The sequence below is a fragment of the Bos indicus genome, chromosome 3, assembly GCF_029378745.1.
Source record: "Bos indicus isolate NIAB-ARS_2022 breed Sahiwal x Tharparkar chromosome 3, NIAB-ARS_B.indTharparkar_mat_pri_1.0, whole genome shotgun sequence".
Lineage (NCBI taxonomy): Eukaryota > Metazoa > Chordata > Mammalia > Artiodactyla > Bovidae > Bos > Bos indicus.
In genome coordinates, this window is record NC_091762.1 from 106166093 (window position 1) to 106188988 (window position 22896).

General features: G+C 38.4%; 1 protein-coding gene across 2 annotated transcripts in view; it reads right to left on the reverse strand.

The window, feature by feature from the left end:
- RLF (RLF zinc finger) overlaps nt 1-22896 on the reverse strand; it is a 79510-nt gene that overhangs the window by 23438 nt on the left and 33176 nt on the right. The window contains exons 4-5 of one of the 2 annotated variants that reach the window (XM_019957745.2): nt 21455-21587; nt 14528-14730 (exon numbers count right to left, since the gene is read on the reverse strand). In XM_019957745.2, the coding sequence (XP_019813304.2) occupies nt 14528-14730; nt 21455-21587 (336 nt within the window). Of the gene's footprint in view, nt 1-14527; nt 14731-15405; nt 16966-21454; nt 21588-22896 lie in introns of those variants that run through there. The other variant, XM_070786772.1, reaches the window with a different exon arrangement.

A 22896-nucleotide genomic window follows, 5' to 3' on the forward strand; every position in this document is an offset into this window, starting at 1 on the left:
ATATCCATTTGTTAAAGAACCAACTATTGAAGACTATTCTTTCCACCACTGAATTCTCTTGGCAGCCATGTAGAAAATCAACTGGCCATTAAGTGTGAAGGCTTACTTCTGGACTTTCAATTTCAGTCTATTGATTTTTTTTTCCTACACTTTTGCCAGGAAAACACTGTCTTGATTACTGACATTTTTAGTGACCTTTGAAATAAAGACGAATGAGCCCTCCAAGTTTGTTCTTTTACAAGACTGTTTGGGCTACCCAGGGCCCCTTGAATTTCCACATGAATTTTAGGATCATCTTGTCAATTTCTGCAAGAGAGAAAACAGAATTTTGACACAGGTAGCACTGAATCTGAGGATCAATTTGGGGAGTACTGCCATCTTCAAGGTATTGTTTTCTGGTCCACGAACATGGGATGTTGCTCCATTTACTTCTTTCAACAAATTTTTGAAGTCTTTAGTATACAAATGAGTCTTGTACTTCTTTTAAAAGATTTATTCTCATATTTTTTATTCTTTTTGATGCTATTGTACATGAAATTATTTTCCTAATTATATTTTTGTGTTGTTCATTGTTAGATGTATATACATAAAAATCATTTTTGTATATTGATCTCATTAGAATCATTTATATATAAGATCATGATACATGCAATCAGAAATACTTATACACCTTACTTTTCAATCGAGATGCCTTTTAGCTATTTCCCTGCCTAACTGCTCCAGCTAAAATTTCCCATACAATATTTAATAGAAGCAGCAAAAGCAGACATTCTTGTTTTGTCCCTGATCTTATGGAAAACCACTCAATCTTTTATCATTAAGTATAAAGTTGGCCGTGGGTTTCCACAAATGCTCCTGATTGGGGCGAGGAAGTTTTCAGCTTATTCCTAGATTGCTGAATGTTTTTAACACAAAAGTGTACAGGATCTTGTTAAATGCTTTTTCTGTCTCTGATGACAGAGGCAGACATACCTTTTATCTTTTTCCTATGGCACAGTATTCACATATAACCTACGGACATACAACCTTCTGTATACTTTAAATCACCCCTAGATTGTTCATAATACCATCATGTCTGTCTCTCTGTGACCCTATGGATTGTAGCCCACCAGGCTCCTCTGTCCAGGGGATTCTCCAGGCAAGAATACTGGAGTGGGTTGCCATTTCCTCCTCCAGAGGATCTTCCCTACCCAGGGATCAAACCAGTGTCTCCTGTACTGCAGGTGAATTCTTTACCCTTGAGCCATCGCAGAAGCCCAATACAATGTAAAGGTTATGTAAACAGTTGTTGGAGTGCACAGATTCAAGTTTTGCTTTTTGGAACTTTCTGGAAAATATTTCCCTGAATATTTTTAATCCATAGGTGGAGGCAGAACCTAAGGATACAGAGGGCAGACAGCACTCCTTTATTTTATATTGCTGGGTTTTGTTGAGGATTTTTGCATCCATACTCATTACAGATATTGATCTGTATCTTTCTTTTGATGTCGTTGTCTGGTTTTAGTTGTCAGGATAATAATGGCCTCAGTGCATGAGTTTGGAAGCACCCCCTCCTCTTTTTTTTTCTAGAAGACTTTGTGAAGGACTAGTGTAAACTTTTCTAATGTGCTTTGCACAACTGATCAGTGAAGGTGTGGGTTTTTCTTTACGGGAAGTTTTACAATTACCTACTCAATCTTTTTTTTTTTTTTCCCTACTCAATCTCTTTACTAGTCATAGGTATGTATATTCAGTTTTTCTTCTTTTTTTGGTTAGTTTTAGTAGCTTGTTTCATTCTGAGATCTGTCCATTTCATCTTAGCAAATCCAACATTTTGGAATATAGTCATTCAAGGAATACTCTCATAATCTTTATCCCTGCTATGTCAGTTGTCATGTCCTCTCATTTGTTCCTGATTTTCATAATTTGAGTATTCTTTCTTCATGTTCAGTCTAACTAAAACTTTATCAATTCTGTTGATCTTTAAAAACAAAAGCAACTTTTACTGCTTTTTCTATTGATTTTATTTCATTTATTTACATTCTAATCATGATCATCCTCCTTCCTTCTGCTTGCTTTGGGTTTAGTCTGCTCTTCTTTCCTGTCTTTTAGGGCAGATGGTTAAGTTATTAATTTGAGGTCTCTTTTTTTTTTGGCCACACTATGTGGCTTGCAGGATCTCAGTTCCCCAACCAGGGAGTGAACCAGGGCCACAGCAGCGAAAGCCCGGAATCTCAACCACTAGGCCACCAGGGAACTCCCAGGATCTTTCTTAAGACTGATATGTTACAATCATAAATTTCCCCTAAGTGCTGTTCAAGCTGCATCCCATAAATTTCAGTGTGTTGTGTTTTTATCATTCAATCCAATGTGTTTTCTAATTTACCATTTTTTTCCCTTCAATCAACTGCTTATTTTGAGGTGTTGTTTAATTTTCACATTATTTGTGAATTTCCCAAATTTCCTTCTGTTACTGATTTCTAATTTCATTCTATTGTGGCCGAAGAACATACTGTCTGACTTCAATCCTTTTAACTTTACCAAAGTTTGTTTTTACGACCTAACATATTTCTATCCTAGAGAATGTTCCATGTGCAATTGAGAAAAATGTATATTCTGCTGTTCTTGGATACAGTACTCCACAGATGTCTGCTTGGTCTAGTTGGTTTACAGTAGTGCTCAATCCTTCCATATCTGTGTTTAGTTGGTTTATCCACTACTCAAAGTGGGGTATTAAAGTCTCCAACCTTTGTATCTGAATTGTCTATTTCATCCTTCGACTCTGCCAGTTCATGTATTTTGGGGCTCTTTTGTTCCTCATGGGCTTCCCCGGTGGCTCAGACAGTAAAGAATCCGCCTGTAATGTGGGAGACCTGGGTTCGATCCCTGGGTTGGGAAAAGGACATCTTTTTTGGATGTTAGTTCTACAAGGTCTTGTAGGTCTTCACAGAACTGTTCAACTCGAGCTTCTTCAGTATTATTTGGTTGGGGCATAGCCTTGGATTACTGTGATACTGAATGGTTTGCCTTGGAAACGAACAGAGATCATTCTGTCGTTTTTAAGACTGCACCCAAGAACTGCATTTCAGACTCTTTTGTTGACCATGATGGCTACTCCATTTCTTCTAAAGGATTCCTGCCCACTGTAGTAGATATAATGGTTATCTGAGTTAAATTCACCCATTCCAGTCCATTTTAGTTCACTGATTCCTAAAATGTCTATGTTCACTCTTGCCATCTCCTATTTGACCACTTCCAATTTACCTTGATTCATGGAGCTAACATTCCAGGCTCCTATGCAATACTGTTCTTTACAGCATCAGACTTTACTTCCATCACCAGTCACATCAACAACTGGGAGTTGTTTTTGCTTTGGCTCTGTCTCTTCATTCTTTGGAGTGATTTCTTGGAGTGATTTCTCCACTCTTCTCCAGTAGCATACTGGGTACCCTCACAGGACTTCCCTCATAGCTCAGTCGGTAAAGAATCTGCCTGCAATGCAGGAGACCCGAGTTCGATTCCTGGATCAGGAAGATCCTCTGGAGAAGGAAATGGCAACTCACTCCAGTATTCTTGCCTGGAGAATCCCATGGACAAAGGAGCCTGGCAGGCTACAATCCATGGGATCATAAGAGTCAGACACGACTTAGCGACTAAACCACCACCACCACCGACCTGGGGAGTTCACCTTTCAGTTTCATATCTTTTTGCCTTTTCATACTGTTTCCCTGTGTATGGGCTACCTTTTTTTTTTTTTAATAAGTGAATATTTTAAAAAATATATTGTGGCAACTCCAGAAATCAGAATCTTCCATCTCTTTGGGGTTTACTATTGTTAATATTTGTTTAGTAGTTTTCTTGGAATAATTCTGTAAAGCCTATATTCTGTCATATGTGGTCTCTGCTTCATTAGCTTAATTCAACAAGCTAAATATGTTGCCTAAATGCTGTGAAAAAGTAAGTCTACTTTTCTTAAAAAAATTATTTTTTGTTGCACTGGGTCTCTGCTACATGCAGGCTTTCTCCAACTGTGGCAAGCTATTTTCTCTAGTTGCAGTGCATGGGCTTCGCACTGTAGTGGCTTCTCTTGTTGCGGAACATGGTCTCTAGAGCATGAAGGCTTCAGTTGTTGTGGTGCATGGGCTTAGTTGCCCCAAGGTATGCGGAATTTTCCCAGACCAAGGACTGAACCAGTGTCCCCCTACACTGGTAGGTGGATTCTTTACTACTGGACCACCAGTAGTCTTTCTGTTTTTGCCGAACAGCTCTGTGTGTGTGTCGGGGCATCCTTTCAATATTACAGTAGGAAGTTAATGGCTCTTCCTTGCCCTTCATCTCCTACTTGTATGCAGCCTCTCGGTAAACAAGAGTGAGGGATTATAGCCTTCTCAAGTCATTCCTTGGCAGACACACAGCACTATACATTTGTGTTACCTTCCAGAGCACTAGGAATACATCAGAGGTTTTCAAAGTCCTCTATGGATATCCTTTATCTCAGTTTTTCTTTTTAAATTTGTCAGCCTTTTGTTACCTGAACTGGTAATTCCTCCTCAGACAAATGTCATGTGAAACAATTCCCAATGATTATTTCTGATAAGTGCCCTGGAACAGATCTTTTGGCAGAGTGGGCTCTGAATCAAATAAAAACAAATGCTGAGAGCAGAGGTTTTCGGAATGTTGCCAAACAGGTCAAAGAGTGACAATTCTGTGGAGTCAGGCTTTTGCTGAGTTCCACAACCATTCTGCTTCCTCGGGTGGCTGCTAGGAAGCTTACCGGTTCAAGGTTCAAACGCCACCAAGCTCACTGTTCTGACATTCATCTGTTTTTCTTGAATAAAACTTTCTAGGATTATGGTAAGCCTTTAATTTCCGGAGGTCTAAAAAAGTGAATGCCCTCCACACTCTGGTTTCAAATGCTGATAACTTGGAACTCAATTTCCAGCACCGACCTTTCCCCAAATCTCACACTGTGTGAACACTGCTGCTGGTTCTCCCTTGTGTCTTGTTCATCTCTGTATTCCCAGTGCCTAGCACAGTCCCCAGTGAATATACATTAAATGACTGGAAGGCATGCCTGTATTATTTCTTATAGTAACAATGAGAATGTACTATTATCTCAAAATAAAATGTTTTAATTTGAAAAAGAAAAAAAAAGATCACCTCAGTTGTTGTAGAAAATAAATTCTGGGGCAAGAACAGATGTTATTAGAAGGCTTTCATGATAATCAGTGAATTAAACACCAATGGTACAAGAGGTAGTCACTGGCATGAAAGAATGTGCGTTTAGACGACTTATTTGTCTTCTTTAGTTATCATCACGCTTAGGCTACCAGGTAAACTAGTATTCTGGCCAGTGGCATTACTGTAATATTTTAACATTTACCTTTCTCTAGAATGATGGTTTTCAATCTAGTATTCTCCTGATCAGTTCTGGAGTATAAGGCAAGTAATTTGTTCCTAATGAAGTGAAACGAAGTGAAGTCACTCAGTCGTGTCCAATTTTTTGAGACCCCATGGACTGTAGCCTACCAGGCTCCTCAGTCTGTGGGATTTTTCAGGCAAGAGTATTGGAGTGGGTTGCCATTTCCTTCTCCATTGTTCCTAATAGGAGATCTTAAAAAAACAAGCTGGTAAATGTTTCTTTCAAAACAGAGACAAAGTGGATTTAAGGTTATCCATATAATGAGATCTCTCTCACTTTCATCCCTGAGTAGGAAAAAGGGAGGAGTTATTCTTAGCAAGTCTTCATGTCTAATAACCCTGAGTCTACTTTGGGAGAATTATTCATCAGGTTCATAGACATTACCTGAAAAAAAGGCTGTGCTTCTAAAAACCAGGTTTCTTTGAAACTGCAGCAATACCACAGACCAACACTATGCTATCAAGTTGGTCATTTGTATGTTTCTTGAAGAAATAAATGGTCACTGATGCTTCTGATTAAATCCTATGGCTTAATCCTATGAGTATCTGAGAGACACCTGAACTGTCCTACTGAATTCTTGAAAATGACTGTGTCTGACTAACTCTCCATAATGATCCCTACAGTGTAATCATGTATCAACCAAAATACCTACATGTAACCCATGAAAGTGGCTTCCCAAGTAGCTCAGTTGGTAAAGAATCTGCCTGCAATGCAGGAGATGTGGGTTTGATTCCTGGGTCGGGAAGATCCCTTGGAGAAAGAAATGGCAACCCACTCCAATAGTTTTGCCTGGAGAAAATCCCATGGACAGAGGAGCCTGGCAGGCTACCGTCCAGAGAGTCACAAAGAGTCAGACACTACTGAAGCGACTGAGCACAACCCATCAAAGTAACAGTAAAAGTGAGATCCAAATATATACTGAGGTCTAGGAAGAAGTTTCTTCAAAGTTAGTTAAAAGAACTCTGGGGGACTTCCCTGGTGATCAATGGTTAAGAATCCACCCTAAAATGTAAGGGACATGGGTTCGATCTCTGATTGGGAAGCTAAGATTCCACACACTGCAGAACAACTAAGTCCACAAGCCACAACTACAGAGTCTGTGTGCAGCAGCGAAAGATCCTGTATGACACCACTAAGACCCAATGCAGCCAAGTAAATAAAATATTAAAAAATAAATAAATAAAAGAACTCTGCTTTAGGGGATAAATATTTAAATTGGCAAACCTTCCACTTCTTCATACAATCTACCTTTAGTGTATTTTCTGAGTGTACATCTTATTCACCATATGACCATAAGGTTACATGAAGTAAATTATCCAGATTTTAATTACACACTTTATTATTCCTCATTCAGGATCCATCTTAATCTTATTTAAAATACACCCGGAATTTCTATGCTCTTGTTTACTGTTTCTTCTATTCCCAAACTGAATTCCCAGTGGGTCCCGTTTAAATGTATTTGCTCTGTTTATCATTTATATACCTAGTGACTATGTTAATTCCCAACAGTGTTAGACCAGTGAGTAAATCAGGTCCTGTTTGTCTTTGTCTTTTCCTTTTCCCATCAAGAGAAGAAACAAGCCTCGTAACCACATCAGACACTGAAGATGTAGTTCACTCAAGGATCAAAACTGAACCCCTACCTTATCTGTGCCAACAACTCTGCAGACAAATTTCTTGCTCTTCATAGTAACAGAAGTGCTTCATGTTTAAAACAGCTTTATCCTTTATACTATATGTGGAAAACTTGATCTTTGCAAAGATTCTCTTTCTCAGTAATAAAAATATACAAATTCTGGCTTTGAAGCTGACTCCATCAACTAATCTTAATTGTGCCTGGCTAAATCTTCCCCAGCAGAGGTTTCCCATTACATACACCCATTACTGTGATACCCACAGGTGCCAACACATAAATACTTTTATTCCCAGCTGTTGCCAAAGTTAATTTGACTCTTCTCCTGAACTCAGAAGAAGATGGCAAATGTATATGTAACTTTGCTGCCTTAGAACATATGCTGATTTTAAACTCCAATTAATGAACATCAAGTGATTCACTGGTCTTTTTCCACAGTAAATTTTTAAGATTTCTTTAATTGTGCTCTCACTTGCAAAAAATAGCATCACTGGATAAAAGACTAATTATGATGGTACCAGTGTTCCTTTAAAAATAATTTTACAAAGTGTGCCAAATGTTTTCACATCAACATACTTAACAAATTAACCCCAATCATTATAAAAATATTTTAAGTTGCACCTATACATAAATGTATAAACATGAATGGAATGAAATACCACCAAAATGTTTCCCATGAGAACATGACTCATCAATGTTTACCAACTAGTAATAAGTTGTACAGAGCTCTAAAAAGAGCTGGCCAGAGAGTCAGGAGATCTGAGTTCTGGCCTGGGCTTGGACTTAATAATTAGCTTAATGAAGGTAGGGCCTTGGAAACACTACCTCTTGGCCTCAGTCTCACCATTGATAAAACATGGAAGGTTAAACTAAATGATAATTAATGGTTGTAACACACTAGGAAATCTGAATCTTGCATAACAAAGGTCAGCAAACATTTTTTGTAAAGGGTCAGAGAGAAAATATTTTCAGTGCTGCTGGTCAAATGGTCTTGGTAACAGCTATTCAGCTCTGCTACTGTGGAGCAAAGCCAGTCATAGATAATAAACCAATGGGCGTGACTGTGTTCCAGTAAAACTTTATTTACAAAAACAAACAGCAGGGTGGATCTGGTCCACAGGCCATAGTTTGCCAGTCCCTGTTGTAGAAAAACCAAATCATACTTCCAATAACCCAGTTCCTCATATTCTCAACAAATTTGTTGATATTTATATAACCTCAGGAAGAAATCCTATTTTCTTGCCTTGTTATTAATAAACCAGGAGAGATTCGGCACAAAGTGTCCCATATTCTCCCTTCTTTGCCATTTTTGTCAGCAGCAGAACACTCCCTTTCTTCCAGTCTCTCAAGGTCTCATGAGTCTCTTGAAGGGATCTCTGTACATTATCCTCTATTTTGGTCCTGTCAGCAAGTCCCATTCTTTTTCCTCTTGCTAACTCCAATCTCTTCTCCTAAATCTATTTCTGTCTATGCTTCCTAAAACACTGTTTCAGTCATTTTACTTCCTATGTTCAAAACCGTTCTAATTTCTACTGCATCAAAAGTTCAAATGCACTGCCGTTTCCGAGGCCTTTCTTTTCCCTATCCAACAGGTCTTATTACTTCTCGCAAGACCTCAACATCCACGCGTTTCCCCAGACAAGGTGTTCTTTAGTGGTTCCCTACAAAGTGCACGTTCATTTCTGTACCTTTACTATCAGTTATCCCTAAACCATTCTTTTTACCTACATAAACCCCACCATTATTTCAAGGTCCAACTCAAGGATCAGTTTTTATAAAGCCTTATAAAAGGCTCTACACCACTCTACAAAGATATGCTCTCCATTTCTACATAATCTCAGGGAACTATCATATAGCTAAGTATCTACTACTGTTTCTGGCAACCAAACAAGGCCATACACACACTTTTGTATTTGCCATTGCCTAGTGCAATGCTAAAAACAAAACAGGTTTCAAATAAACAAAGTCTGAGAGATTAAAGGAAAAGTAGTTATTACAGAAGAAGAATCAAATCCAAGGTCTAGCAATTTTGGTTCTTCTGAATTCTTTTGGCATATATCAGGTGCTGAGACTAACCATTACTCCATCTTACTCTGATTAAGCTTCCCAACACACAATATTGCAGCTGTTATTAGAGGCAAGCAATCTTCCATCTCCTTACCCTTCCCAACATTTCAGTGGCTTTGTAGTACAGTCTGAAGTCAGGGAACATGATACCTACAGCTTTGTTGTTCTTTCTCAAGACTTTTGGCTACTTGAGATTTTTCATGTTTCCATACAAATTTTAGAATTCTTTGTTCTAGTTCTATAAAAAATGCCACTGGCACTTGATAGGGTTTGCACTGAAATCTGTAGACTGCCTTGAGTATGGTCTTTTTAACAGGAGTAATTCTTCCAATCCAGGAACATAGCGTACCTCTCCATCTGTGTCACTTTCCGTTTCTTTCATGAGTGTCTTACAGTTTTCCTTTTTTTTAGAATAAAACACTTTATTTCTTTAGGTCCATTTTAGATTCACAGCAAAATTGAAAGAAAGGTACACAGATTTCCCTCTTAGCCCCTGTCACTGCCTCCTCCATTATCAGCATTCCCCCACTGGAGCATGACATTTGTTACACTGATGAGACTACTTGACAAATCACAATCACCCAGAGTCCACAGTTTACATTACGGTTCACTCTTGGTGTCGCACATTCTATGGGTTTGGACAAAGACACAGTGACATGTTTTATACATTATGTTATAGTATTATGGTATTATACATATAGTATAATTATGATACATTATATTATCACACAGAGCAGTTTCAGTTCAGTTCAGTTCAGTCGCTCAGTCGTGTCTGAATCTTTGCGACCCCATGAATCGCAGCACGCCAGGCCTCCCTGTCCATCACCAACTCCCGGAGTTCACTCAAACTCATGTCCATCAAGTAGGTGATGCCATGCAGCCATCTCATCCTCTGTCGTCCCCTTTTCCTCCTGTCCCCAATCTAATGCCCTAAAATTCCCACTTGCTCCACCTAATCTTCCCTCCCTTCCTTTTCAGACTGGCTTCTTCAATTGGTAATATGCATTTAAATTTCCTCCACGTGTTTTTATGGCTCAACAGCTCATGTTATTTTTAACACTGAATAATATTCTATCGTCTGGATGTACCACAGTTTAATTATCCATTCACCTGTGTGCTTAGTTGCTCAGTTGTGTCCGACTCTTTGCAACCCCATGAACTGTAGCCCACCAGGCTCCTCTGTCCCTGGGATTCTCCAGGAAAGAATATTGGAGTGGGTTGCCACTGCCTACTCCAGGGGGGTCTTAAAGTTTTCTGGATTACAGGTATTTTCCTCCATACTTAAACTCATCCAAGGTACTTTACTCTTTTTCATGTGACTATAAATGAGATTGTTTTCTCAATTCTCTGACAGTTCACTGTTACTATATAGAAAGTGCAAAAGATTTCTGTATATTTATTTTGTATCCTAAACTCCTGATGAACTTTACTGAACTCACTGATGAGCTCTAGTAGTTTTCTGGTGATGTCTTTGGAACTTTCTATGTAAAACATCATGTCATCTCCAGACGGTGACAATTTTACTTCTTCCTTTTCAATTTGGATTCTTCTTTTTTTTTGTCTGACTACTCTGCAATGTGGGAGACCTGGGTTCGATCCCTGGGTTGGGAAGATCCCCTGGAGAAGGGAAAGGCTACCTACTCCAGTATTCTGGCCTGGAGAATTCCAGGGACTCTATAGTCCATGGGGCCACAAAGAGTCGGACACAACTGAGTGACTTTCACTTCCACTCTGGCTAGAACTTCCAATACTATGTTCAATCAAAGTGGTAAAAGTGAACATCCTCATTCTGTTCCTGATCTTAGAAGAAATGTTTTCAGTTTTTCACCATTGAGTATGATGTTAGCTGTGGGCTTGTCAGATATGGCCTTTGTTATGTTGAGATATGTACCCTCTATTCACACTTTTTGAGTTTTTTATTTTTTTTTAATCACAAACAGATTTTTAATTTTGTCAATGCCTTTTTTGCATCTATTGAGATTAACATAATTTTTATTCTTCAATTTAATGTGCTGAGTTACACTGACCAATTTGCAGATGTGTGTGTGCTTAGTCACTCAGTTATGCCTGACTCTCTGCGACCCCATGGACTGTAGCCCGCCAGGCTCCTCTGTCCATGGAATTCTCCAGGCAAGAATACTGGAGTGGGTTGCCATGCCCTCCTCCAGGAGATCTTCTCAACCCAGGGATTGAACCAGGTCTCCTGCACTGCAAGTGGATTCTCTACCATCTGAGCCACCAGGGAAGCCCAAGAATACTGGAGTGGGTAGCCTATCCTTTCTCCAGGAGAACTTTCTGACCCAGGAATCAACCCTAGGGTCTCCTGCATTGCAGGTGGATTCTTTACCAGCTGAGCTACCAGGGAAGACCAGATATCAAACCATAATCACATCCCTGGGATAAAGCCCACTTGATCATAGTACATGATCCTTTATTGCTGAATTCACTTTGCTAATATTTCATTGGGAAGTTTTACATCTATGTTCATCAGTAATATTAATCCATAATTTTCTTTTTTCGTGCTGTCTTTTTTTGTCTGGTTTTAGTATTAGGGTGATGCTGGCCTTGTGTAATGAGTTTGAAGTATTTTTTCTTCTTAATTGTATTTATTTATTATTTTTGGCTAGGCCTGGGTTTTGTTGCTACACATGGGCTTTCTCTAGTTGCAGTGCATGGGCTCCTCATTGTGATGGCTTCTCTTGTTGCAGACCACAGGCTAAAGGCGCCTGGGCTTCAGCAGTTGATGTATGCAGGCTTAGCTGCCGCAAGGTATGTGAAATCTTCCCAGACCAGGGATCAAATCAGTGTCCTCTGCATTGCCAGGTGGATTCTTAACCACTGGACCACCAGGTAAGTCCTGAAGTATCCCTTCCTCTACAAGATTTTAGAATAGTTTGAGGACAGTTATTAAGTCTTCTCTAATGTTTGGAACATTCACCTGTAAAGCCATCTTGACCTAGAGTTTTGTTTTTTAGGAGTTTTAAAAACTACTGACAATTTCATTCCTGGTAATTGGTCTGTTCCTATTTTCTATTTCTTCCTGGTTCAGTGTTGGGAGAGGTAAACTTCTAGAAATTTGCCCATTTCTTCCAGGTTATCCATTTATTGGCATATAGCTGTCTGCAGTAACTTCTTACGATCTTTTGTACTTCCCTGGTGCCAGCTGTGAGCCCTCTCCATTTCTGAAATGATTTGGGCCCTCATTTTTTCTTGATTGAGTCTAGCTAAAAGACATCAAATTGTTTATCTTTTCAAAGAACCAGCTTGTTGAAAGTTTCAATGATCTTTTCTATTTCTTTTTAATTTCTCTTTCATTTATTCCTGCTCTGATTCCTTATGATTTCTTACCTTCTACACTTTGGGTTTTGTTTGTAAGTTCCTTTAGGTGTAAAGTTAGGTTGTTCATTTGATATTTTTCTTGTTTCCTGAGGTAGGCTTGTATTGCTATAAAACTCCCTCTTTTGCTTTTGTAGTTGGCTTTAGTGATGTGGTAGGCCGGCACAAGGCACCAACCATAGCAGAATATGTTCAAGGAGAAAAACATTAAACAGCAAATTCAGAAAATTCATTCGAGAAATTATATTGAAAGGGGAGGAGAGAAACAAGGTGATAGCTGAAAGAAGCATTTCTTTTTAAAAAATGGAAGAAATAACAGCATAAGTGCTGCTACGATGGTTACAAGCAGAGGGGGAATTGATAATGCAGTAGAGAAAAGGAGAACTGCTGCAGCATTAACCTTGAGGGGATAAGAGCAGATGGGATCTGATACAGAAGTCTAGGAGGCTGTTGGCCTTTGTAGGGGGAAAGCACATATAGTTTATCCTCAGAACAGAAAAGAAGGTGTAAATACATAAATGCAGGTAGGTCAATAGATGCCACGGAAATTTTCTTCCAACATTTCCAATTTCCTCAGAGAAAGGGGAAGAAAGCTCATCCGCGGGGAAAGGGATGGGACAGAAAGTACTGTAGTATAGGTTAAAAGAAAAAGTTAAGAGTATGAAATAGTAACCTCAGAGAGTGGGAGAGTGAATAGACTACAGAAACATAGTGTGACTCAATTAAAGTAAATCAGTTAGCAGGTTTTTCCCCACCCAAACCACTAATGCAGGTAAAGATACAAAGGAGGTGGAGATGTAGGGATAATGAGGATACAGGTTAGTCAAATAAGTATAATTAAGGAAGAGACCAGCAGAGGAGTTGAGGGTATATGCAAAGGAGTGATAATAGTGATTGACTATGGAAAAGCAGGGTAAGGAGGGAAGTGAGTACATAAGAAGAGTGAAGGAGAGTGAAAAGCGGATAGGACCGATAGATTGGTTGGTCCTGGTGGAGTCTGTATATTAAAGTCTAAAGATAGGGGCTTCCCTTATAGCTCAATGGTAAAGAACTCGCCTGCCAATGCAAGAGACATGGGTTCCATCCCTGATCTGGGAGGATCTCACATGCCAAGGAACAACTAAGCCACACTTTTGAGCCTGTGTTCTAGGGGCTGGGAGCCACAACTGCTGGAACCTGCGCGTCCTTCAGCCCCGGCTCTGCAACGAGAGAGGCCACTACAATGAGAAACCCGAGGACCACAACTGGAGTAGCTCCCGCTCTCAGCAACTAGAGAAAAGCCCACACAGCAACGAAGACCCAGCACAGCCAAAAATAAACAAATAAAATTATTAAAACAGAAAGACAGTTTCACTTGGAGAAAAGATATTTACAGCTGAAACTGTCATAAAAGTTTAAGAATCACTACAGCATAGAACCAGATCCTCGTGATTCCTTCATTTAACAAGAAAGTTCGGTGTAGAGGTAAAATGAGAATCTATATTAAGACCTGAATGGCAGGTAAGAGAATTAAAGGCAGATGATGAAATATCTATTATTTTTCTCTCTATAATTTATCAAAAGACTAATTACAACTTTTCTAAGGAAAACGATGATTTAGGCCAAAAAAAAAAAAAAAAAACCACACCAAAAAAAAACCCCTGTTTGTCTGCTTAAATATTGTTCAAAGTGTACCCACAGGTTCTAAAGTCCTATACTTCTCTGCTTACAGAGTTAAATGTATAAAGTAACTTAAGCTAACTGCCATTATCTTTACTTTATCTCTTGACACCACTATTAATAATGTCTACATTTCCCAGAGAAATTGTTAAAGAAGAAAAAGTGACTTTCACATTTAAACATTTCAAAACAAACCATCAGCCAAATTCATAAGCATTTATCTGCATATTTTTAATTATCTACTTTTCAAATACACCTAAAAGACACAATTTTATATTCAATGTGCTGAACAGTTAAATATACAGTTAAAATGGTACTTATCAGTAGCCTGACCAAAAAAAAGTCTTGGTTTTCATCCTGTCATGCAACAATTATTAAAATCTAATAAATTCATTGTATGAATGACAACAGCAGTTACTTGCTTTACCTACCTCCTTAATAGCATCTTCATTAGGAAGAATGGAACATAAGCATGTGATATAGGCTTGCTGAAAAGATGACACATTTGAAATTTCTTTAGATTCTGCACACAGTTTTGATAAAGCAGTAGCCTGGGGGATGCAGTTAGATTTCAACAAATGTTTTATTCGCATTTGCAGAAAGAAAGGTCCTTCTTGTGCAATCAATTTATTGACTAGAAAAAAGGAAAAATAAAACAGTTTGATAACATACCACATAACATATCAAGGTTGTGAAGATGAAAGTTTGACATCTTTTGTTGTTGTTTGTTTTTAGCAGATAAAAGGTCAGATGACATTACTGGAAGTTTATTCTGATCTCTGTACTCATTTAACAGAGCAAAGAGCAAAATAACATTGCTAATTATTCCCATATTAGCAGTTTTATTCTGAACATGAAACCATTAAAAAAAATTTTTTTTAACTCTATTTTTTAGCCATACCAAACGGCAGGTGGGATCCTAGTTCCCTGACCAAGGATTGAACCCGTGTCCCCCTGCACTGGAAGCATAGAGCCCCAAACACTGGACCACCAGGGAAGTCCCACAAACACCAAACCTTTTAATAAAGCTACTACTAACATTTCACCAAAATTCATTCTTTCACTTTCTCCTCCCTCACATCCTGATAAGGATAGTAAGGAACAGTGAAATGAACTATAAACATAAGAACACAGAAAATGAAGTATCCTGTGTAATATTAACAACTACCACTTAAACACTCATGAGGTACCAAGCTTTGAGTGTTTTTACACACCTCTCATTTACTCTTCACACCACCACCAAGGCAAGTATTGTTATCCCCGGTTTAAGGTTAGGAAAATCAATACTCAGAGAAATTAGGTAACTTGCCAAGGATTCCAAAGCCAGTGGTGGTCTTTCCTCTAAACCAGGCATTTCTCAAAGTGTGTTCCACCGAGCAAAAGACCTGAGAGATAGTCCTAGAAAAAAAAAGGATTCCTTGGTCAAATCTCTGAACAGTCCTGCAATGAAGAAAACTGTTCACTCTTATTTAAACCCAATGTTACCCAAACTGATTTGACCAGAGAACCCTTTTACACGTATCATTAACATGACATAAAGTCCATGTTCCTGGTTCAGTACACACTTTGGAAAATGCTGCTCGGAGCAGTACTCACATTGATTTGTACAGTGTTCTGAGCAAGCCCTTGGTTTATAAGTAGTAAATATTCAACAAGTGTGTGGCACTGTTACCCGGTATCACTGAAAGAACAGAGGTGGGAACGTACATGCGAAGCTGAGTGGCAAGCGAGCACTCTAGGTGTTTTAGATGGTTCACCTAACACAGTGTTTCTCAAACTTGAAAGTGCTTTCTGAATCACCAGGGAAATCCTATTAAAATGCAGATTCTAATTCAGTAGGTCTGGAGGGCGATCTGAGATTGTGCTTTTCTAATAAGCCTCACAGATGATACCCATGCTACTAGGTCTACAGGCCACATGTGGAACAGAAATCGTTAAAATTAATGATAAACCACCAGGGTTGGGGGAACCAATGGCCCAATCTTAACTACATATGAGAATCAACTATAGAGATTTTAAAATTTTCTCTTTTAAAAAAAAATAGGTAACATTATACATGCAAATGACACAAAAGTTAAAAGGCACACAAAAAGATGTACAGTTAGAAGCTGTCTCCCTTCTACTTTGACTCCAGTCTCTTAGTCTCTTCCCTCAAGAAACAATAATCATTTTTGTTTATCCTTCCAGTACAGTTCGGAGAAGGCAACAGCACCCCACTCCAGTACTCTTGCCTGGAAAGTCCCATGGACAGAGGAGCCTGGTAGGCTGCAGTCCATGGGGTCGCTAAGAGTTGGACAGGACTGAGGGACTTCACTTTCACTTTTCACTTTCATGCATTAGAGAAGGAAATGGCAACCCACTCCAGTACTCTTGCCTGGAGAATCCCAGGGATGGGGGAGCCTGTGGGCTGCCGTCTATGGGGTCGCACAGAGTCGGACACGACTGAAACGACTTAGCAGCAGCAGCCAGTACAGTTTGTTTATCCTTCTGAGTACAGAAGACCTATTTCTTTTCCTATTTAATATATCATACAGGTCATTCTATCACATCATTGTACACTGAGAGCTCAATACTTTTAACAAGTGTGTTATTCCACTGTACAGATCAAATATAACTAATTTAACCAATCCCCTCCTGATAAACTTGCAAGTTGTTTCCCATCTTTGGCAACTGTCAATAATGCTACAGTTTACATCCCTGTACAGAGACCATTTCACAATGCATGGCTGTATCTATAGAATAAATTCCTAGAAGTGAAACTGTTGCCAGGTGGATGTCCAGAGATTGTACCAATTTATACTCCCAGCAGGCATACGTGGAAGGGGCTCGTTTCCTGTGGCACTTCAGAAAGGTCAGTATTCAGAGCTTCAACTCTGGAGATTCTGATTTAGCAGATGGAGCCTGGACCTGGGATATGTGTCTGTGCGTTCTGGCTTTAAATTCCACAGATTCTCTAATACACAGTCAAGGTCAAAAGGCATGGACAGAAAATAGATTACTTGCATGTGGACTTCTTTATTTTAGTCCTACAAGCACTAAATTCCACAACATGAACTCACAATCATATCTCAAAGAGCTCCTCATTCCTTACTTCTATTTTCAGTAATGGTATTCTCTCAATTTTTTTTAAAAAATGAAATTCTGGCATTACCCTTTCCTTGCCAACTCCTTTCCTAAGAAAATCAACTTAGTTACCGTGTCCTAGCAATTCTTTTAAAAATTCTCTTCAACCTAATTACTTCATGTTATTTCCTGCCACATCTGTCCCCTCCATCCTAAACTGCCTAACATCAGATTATGCTCCATTTATCTACTCTATCAAGTATATGCATTTTCACAAATCTCACACCTGAAAACAGGTATGTTAGCTGTACAACCCAACCCCTTCTAAATTCCTGTAACATTTTACTTCTTTTACCACACGTATTTTTCTCTTTACATATAGTAATAAGTGATCAGAGTATATAAAGGTTAAGATCTTAGATTTTGGAATCAATTAATTGATGCCAAATCATGACTCTCACACATACTAAGTTATGAGGCCCTTGGACAAATTAGACCTTCCTGAGTCTCAAGTTTCTTTAACTATGAAAAGACTGCCTCACAAAGATGAAAGAATCATAAATGAAATACCAGAATGCAAGTAAGACACAGAGCACAGGGCCCAGGCAGAGTGAATGCTCAATACTACTTGCTATTTTTTGACTCTGATATCTACATTATACTATCAGCAATTTGAGGACAAATACCGTGTCTTGTTAACTTTTGGATAAAACCATGTATTTAGAAACCAAATGGTTATCACTTTTAATCAATCAAAAACTTTTAAATATTTCCTCACCTGGGCTCAAATTCTGTCTCCACAATTTTAACTACATGGCCTTGCCCATGTGTAATATCTCGCCTGTTGAATGGATTAAATGAGACGGAAAACACAGTGCCCATCACATAACAGGCATGCTATAAATCACAGCTATTACTTCTATGAGGTAAAACTACTTTACTCAATATATTACAGTCACAGTTAAACCACTCTATCAATTTTTAACACAGAGATCAAAGCTGCGTTTTAAAAACACTTTGTTATGTTAAAATCAATCCTTACTTATTTTATAAATCCTTAACTGTATTTTTAAAAAGGAATCCATCCATACGCGTCAATATTTAAAACGACACAACAAAGTGTACACTAAGAAGTCTCACTCCCAATTGTGTTCCCTTCTGTGTTCATTTTTCAAACGTTTTAATAAAAAAAATGTTTAACCATATAGCCTCTCCTCCAGCTAGATTCAACAACTGAACCATTTTGCCATATTTCTTTGTCTAGTTTTGCTTTTTCTGAGCCACTTAAAAGTAAGTTGCAAACATCATGACAGTTTACCTCCTATATACTTCAACATGTAATAAATTGTAACATTCAAGGTCCAGTGAAAAATTATCTTTGTCTTTTTTAACAGAAGAGTGTTGTTTGCTTATTTTACTGAAGGCTCAGGTGACACATGACAAGTCATACAATAGCTTTAGAGGTATGTGGTAGAAGGGAAACAAAAAACAGACTGTGGTGGGAAGAAAAACAACCAGGAAGAAGTAAGAGCTGGCTGGTTCCTTCTCTACTAGATTGAGGGGAGGAAGTTACTGCCTCTGAACAATTAGGATGGCTCTCTTCCCTCAACCCGTAGTAGGGAGAGAAATAAAAGAGCAAAAGCCTATTGATTTGGCCCTCCTGAGTCTCAAGAAAAATAAGGAAAAGCCAGTGTTTTGATGTCATGAATTAAGAGGGGAGGAGGATGCTGGGGAAGGCACAAGTCAGTTGGAAAAACTGACAGATACCAGATGGCAGCTCTGGGTTTCCTCTAGCACAGTGAAAGAGGGTCTCCAAGGTGGACCGGCCTGAGGACTTTGAAGCTATGGGTTGCTGCCATCACCACTGGAAGTACGGGTGGTTTGTGGGCACTGGGGCTCAGGCCAGGAACCACCAGGAGGACCTTGGCTGGGCTTGGTCTTGCCATCTCTACATTTTGTGGTAGGCTGCTAGGGTGGCCTGGGGTAAAAGCCTTTGATACCTGGGTGGGAGGACTTGTTCATTTCCCTGCTGATCAGGCCGGCAAAAGTGTCCACAACTGGTACATATTACATGCTTCAGTAAGAAATGTCTTTTTTTGGGGGGGGGCGGGGGGGTAGGTGTGAAAGTGAAAGCCACTCAGTTGTGTCAGATTCTTTGTGACCCCATGGACTATACAGTCCATGGAATTCTCCAGGACAGAATACTGGAGTGGGTAGCCTTCCCTTCTCCGGGGATCTTCCCAACCCAGGAATCAAACTCAAGTCTCACACACTGCAGGCAGATTCTTTACCAGCTGAGCCACAAGGGGAAACCCATTTTTTTGAGGGGCGGGAAGGGGGGCAGTGGTAAATTTGAGACTTCATGGCAGGAAAAATAAAAATCTTATGCACCTTTTTTTTAAATTCAAAAACTAAACCAAAAGGCATTTACTCAGTTACTTGGAAGTTAAAAAATTTATTTTTAATGTTTCTGATTAGTACGCTACTGAAAAACTGCAATTAATGAAATGATAGTCACTGCTCTCAAGTATCAAATGTGTTAATATCTCGGCTGCAAGGGCAATGAAGCTACACAGGAGGCTTTCTAAATCTGTTGATCTGAAATTAGTAAGGGCCAGTTGCAAAAGCAAGCAGGTCACAGGCTGCTCACCACTTACATTGTGGTTCTCAGAAAAATTCCTTACATATGTAGGTATCCTATACCCATTCAGAATTCTACAGATGTTAGGTACTTAATCTTTATTGAATATACAGGATACCATGGGATATTAGGTAAACAGTGCTTCTCCCCATTTCTTTTTTTTTTCTATGTAAAAAAAAACCCTGAATACTATTAATTCCAGAGGTAGGAGGGTGAAATATTTGATTAGTTACATCAGGAAAAAAAACGAGGGACATTTAATGCAATTCCACCTCTTCCCTCTGGGGCTTGAGCCTGTCTACAAAGGTCATGCACTCTTCACTCCTGGAACCTTATCTGGGAATCTGCTAATTCTAGGATCCTTTTGCAACTATTTGGCTTGTCCTCTAACATTGTTTTTTTTAAAACTTCCCAGGTGGCGCTAGTGGTAAACATCCCTCCTGCCAATGCAATTTTTAATAATGATAAAAGGTAATCATTGAGCGTCTACCTGCCTATATTTACAAAAGGATGCCATTTATCAAGAACCTCAACATAAAACATATATACAAATCTATTTTCTATTTAACAGGTCTTTTTTTTTTTCTTATCAGTATAACTGATAAGCAGTAGAATTATCAGAGGTAAGGAACCAAGAGAAAATCTAAGCACTCTTATTATCAATCATCTCACTATAAAGAAAAACCCAAATAACATGTATACAGTAGGTTATCAAACTTGGGAAATGAATAAGTTAACTGAAATATTTTAAGACCTGTCTCCATGCTACGTAGCTTCAGTTGTGCCCATTTCTTTGCGACCTTATGGACTGTAGCCCACCAGGCTCCTGTGACCATGGGATTCTCTAGCCAAGAATACTGGAGTTGGTTGCCATGGGGGATCTTCCTGACCCAGGGTCAAACCCTTGTCTCTTATGTCTCCTGCGTTGGCAGGTTCTATCATTAGTGCCACCTGGGATGCCCATATTTTAAGACATCAACATACAAAAGGCCTGAGGCTTGAACTAAAGATATATCAAAAGTATAAATAAAAACTGTTTTGAAACTCATTCTTATTCCAGAAACACACTTAACAAAGATGTGATCCTTGTTAATTTTCTACTAACTTAAAGCAAACAAAATCATAAATGTTGGACATGTAAAATGAGATATTTTGTGCGTCTAAATGGAAACATCAATCCAAATCCATAAATCTGTTGGTCTTCAACTGACAATTTTTAAATAAAAATTTTCTTCTTTGTGTATCTCTATAAAATGCTAAATTCCAATGTTTCATAAATCTAAAATAAAGAGTAATTTTCTGTCAATAGTCCTCAGCTCTAGTAACCAGTAAACAAAATATAAGCAAAGCTCTACTATATACCAAGGACTAGAAGCAGATTATTAATTTCTATCACAGGAGCTCTGTATAAACACTGTTATTCAAAGCAATATTTAAAAACAAGTACAAAGGGATACTTTTAAAACTCTATGTTAAAATTCAAGAATCTTTAAATAAAACATTAAGTGCTAATGGCTAGTTTTTATTATTCAAAGGAGACCAGAGTGACTGTTTATTTCACACAGGTGACATTCACAAAATTTTAACCCATAAAAATTTTTAATTCTCTTAGAACTAAATCCTCCTTCAGTAGTCAGTATAGTTTTAAGCTTACCTTCTTCTGTTTCTACTGGCTGTTGAGATAAAATTTTAAGAAGAACAGGATTTTTCCACACCCCTTCCTTGGTAACATGAACCAGTATTTGTAGGTTATTATTCCCAAATTCCAATAACGCATCATGTGACTCCTAAAAAAAAAAAGCATATCCAGAAAACAGGCAATATAAAGTCTTTTTGCCTTTTCAATATATCTGAAAGTCTATGAAAAGCCCTGTATCTTGGATTTCTTAAAAATAAATAAGCAGGGGGAAAAAAAATAGCTATCCTCAAAGTTTTATGAAATTCTGTTGCTGCTTTTAAATAATGAAACTAGGGCATTTTCACTAAGTTAAAGAGTACCTTTAAAATGTTTTCCTGAATTCCCCTATGTAAAATTATCACCATAATTCAGTTTACATCCTCGAATTACTAAATTATTTTAAGGTCACTGGCATAGCTTTCTTTTAAAAGATTCTGCAGTATTCACATAGGCAACCTATTCCTTCTAACATAAGCATGACAATGATATCTACTGTTATGTATCTTTTTAATTGTTTAAATTCTTCTACCAAAGGACTTTAAACGATAGATGGCTCCAGGGACTTTAAATGCAGGGGCCACAGGTTCAATCCCTAGTTGGGAAACTAAGATTCCACAAGCTGAGCAGCATGACCAAGTAAACAAGTGTTGTACAAGCAGGGAGGAAGGCAAATATTTTATTTAGGCATAAAATCTAAAAAAAGAATGAAGAAATCTAAGGAGAGATACTAAGAAAGTATCACTCTGCAAAGGGATACTAATAAAAAACAACAGCAACAGCCCTAATAAAAGAATAAGTTCATTTGCCCTTCTAGAATTAAAATGTCTTATGCCAGGGCAAAACTACTGGCAGACCCCAAAACAAAGAATGACAAAATCAATATGCTCTGAATGAAAGATGATTTTAACAACTGTATGAATATGTGAAGAGTTAGGACATTATAGGGATTAGAACATAACAAAGAATTCATCTTAAACAGAAAATCTAAAGAGTAACAATTATGCAGGAACTGGCGATGAACAGGGAGGCCTGGTGTGCTGCAGTCCACGGGGTCGCAAAGAGTCAGACACGACTGAACGACTGAACTGAACTGAACATTATATCATTTCAATTTGGATTATACAGTCAAGAAGAAAGAAATTTTCAAATAATGAGGTGTGTCTGTTAACACACAAACTTTGGCTTATGCCTGCATTAAACAGGTCCAGGCTACTATGGAGTTTGTGTCCTTGAGGAAACAGTTAAACAAAGCAAGTTCTAGGTATAAATCTAGGTGTTAACTTTAGGCAAGTTAATTCACCTCTCTATGCCTGCCTCACTATTTATAAATTGTGGTTCAAATGATCTCTATGTTATATAAGGTTTGCAATTTGATTAAAACATACAAAATGTGAAAACAATGTAGAGCACTGTTTGCC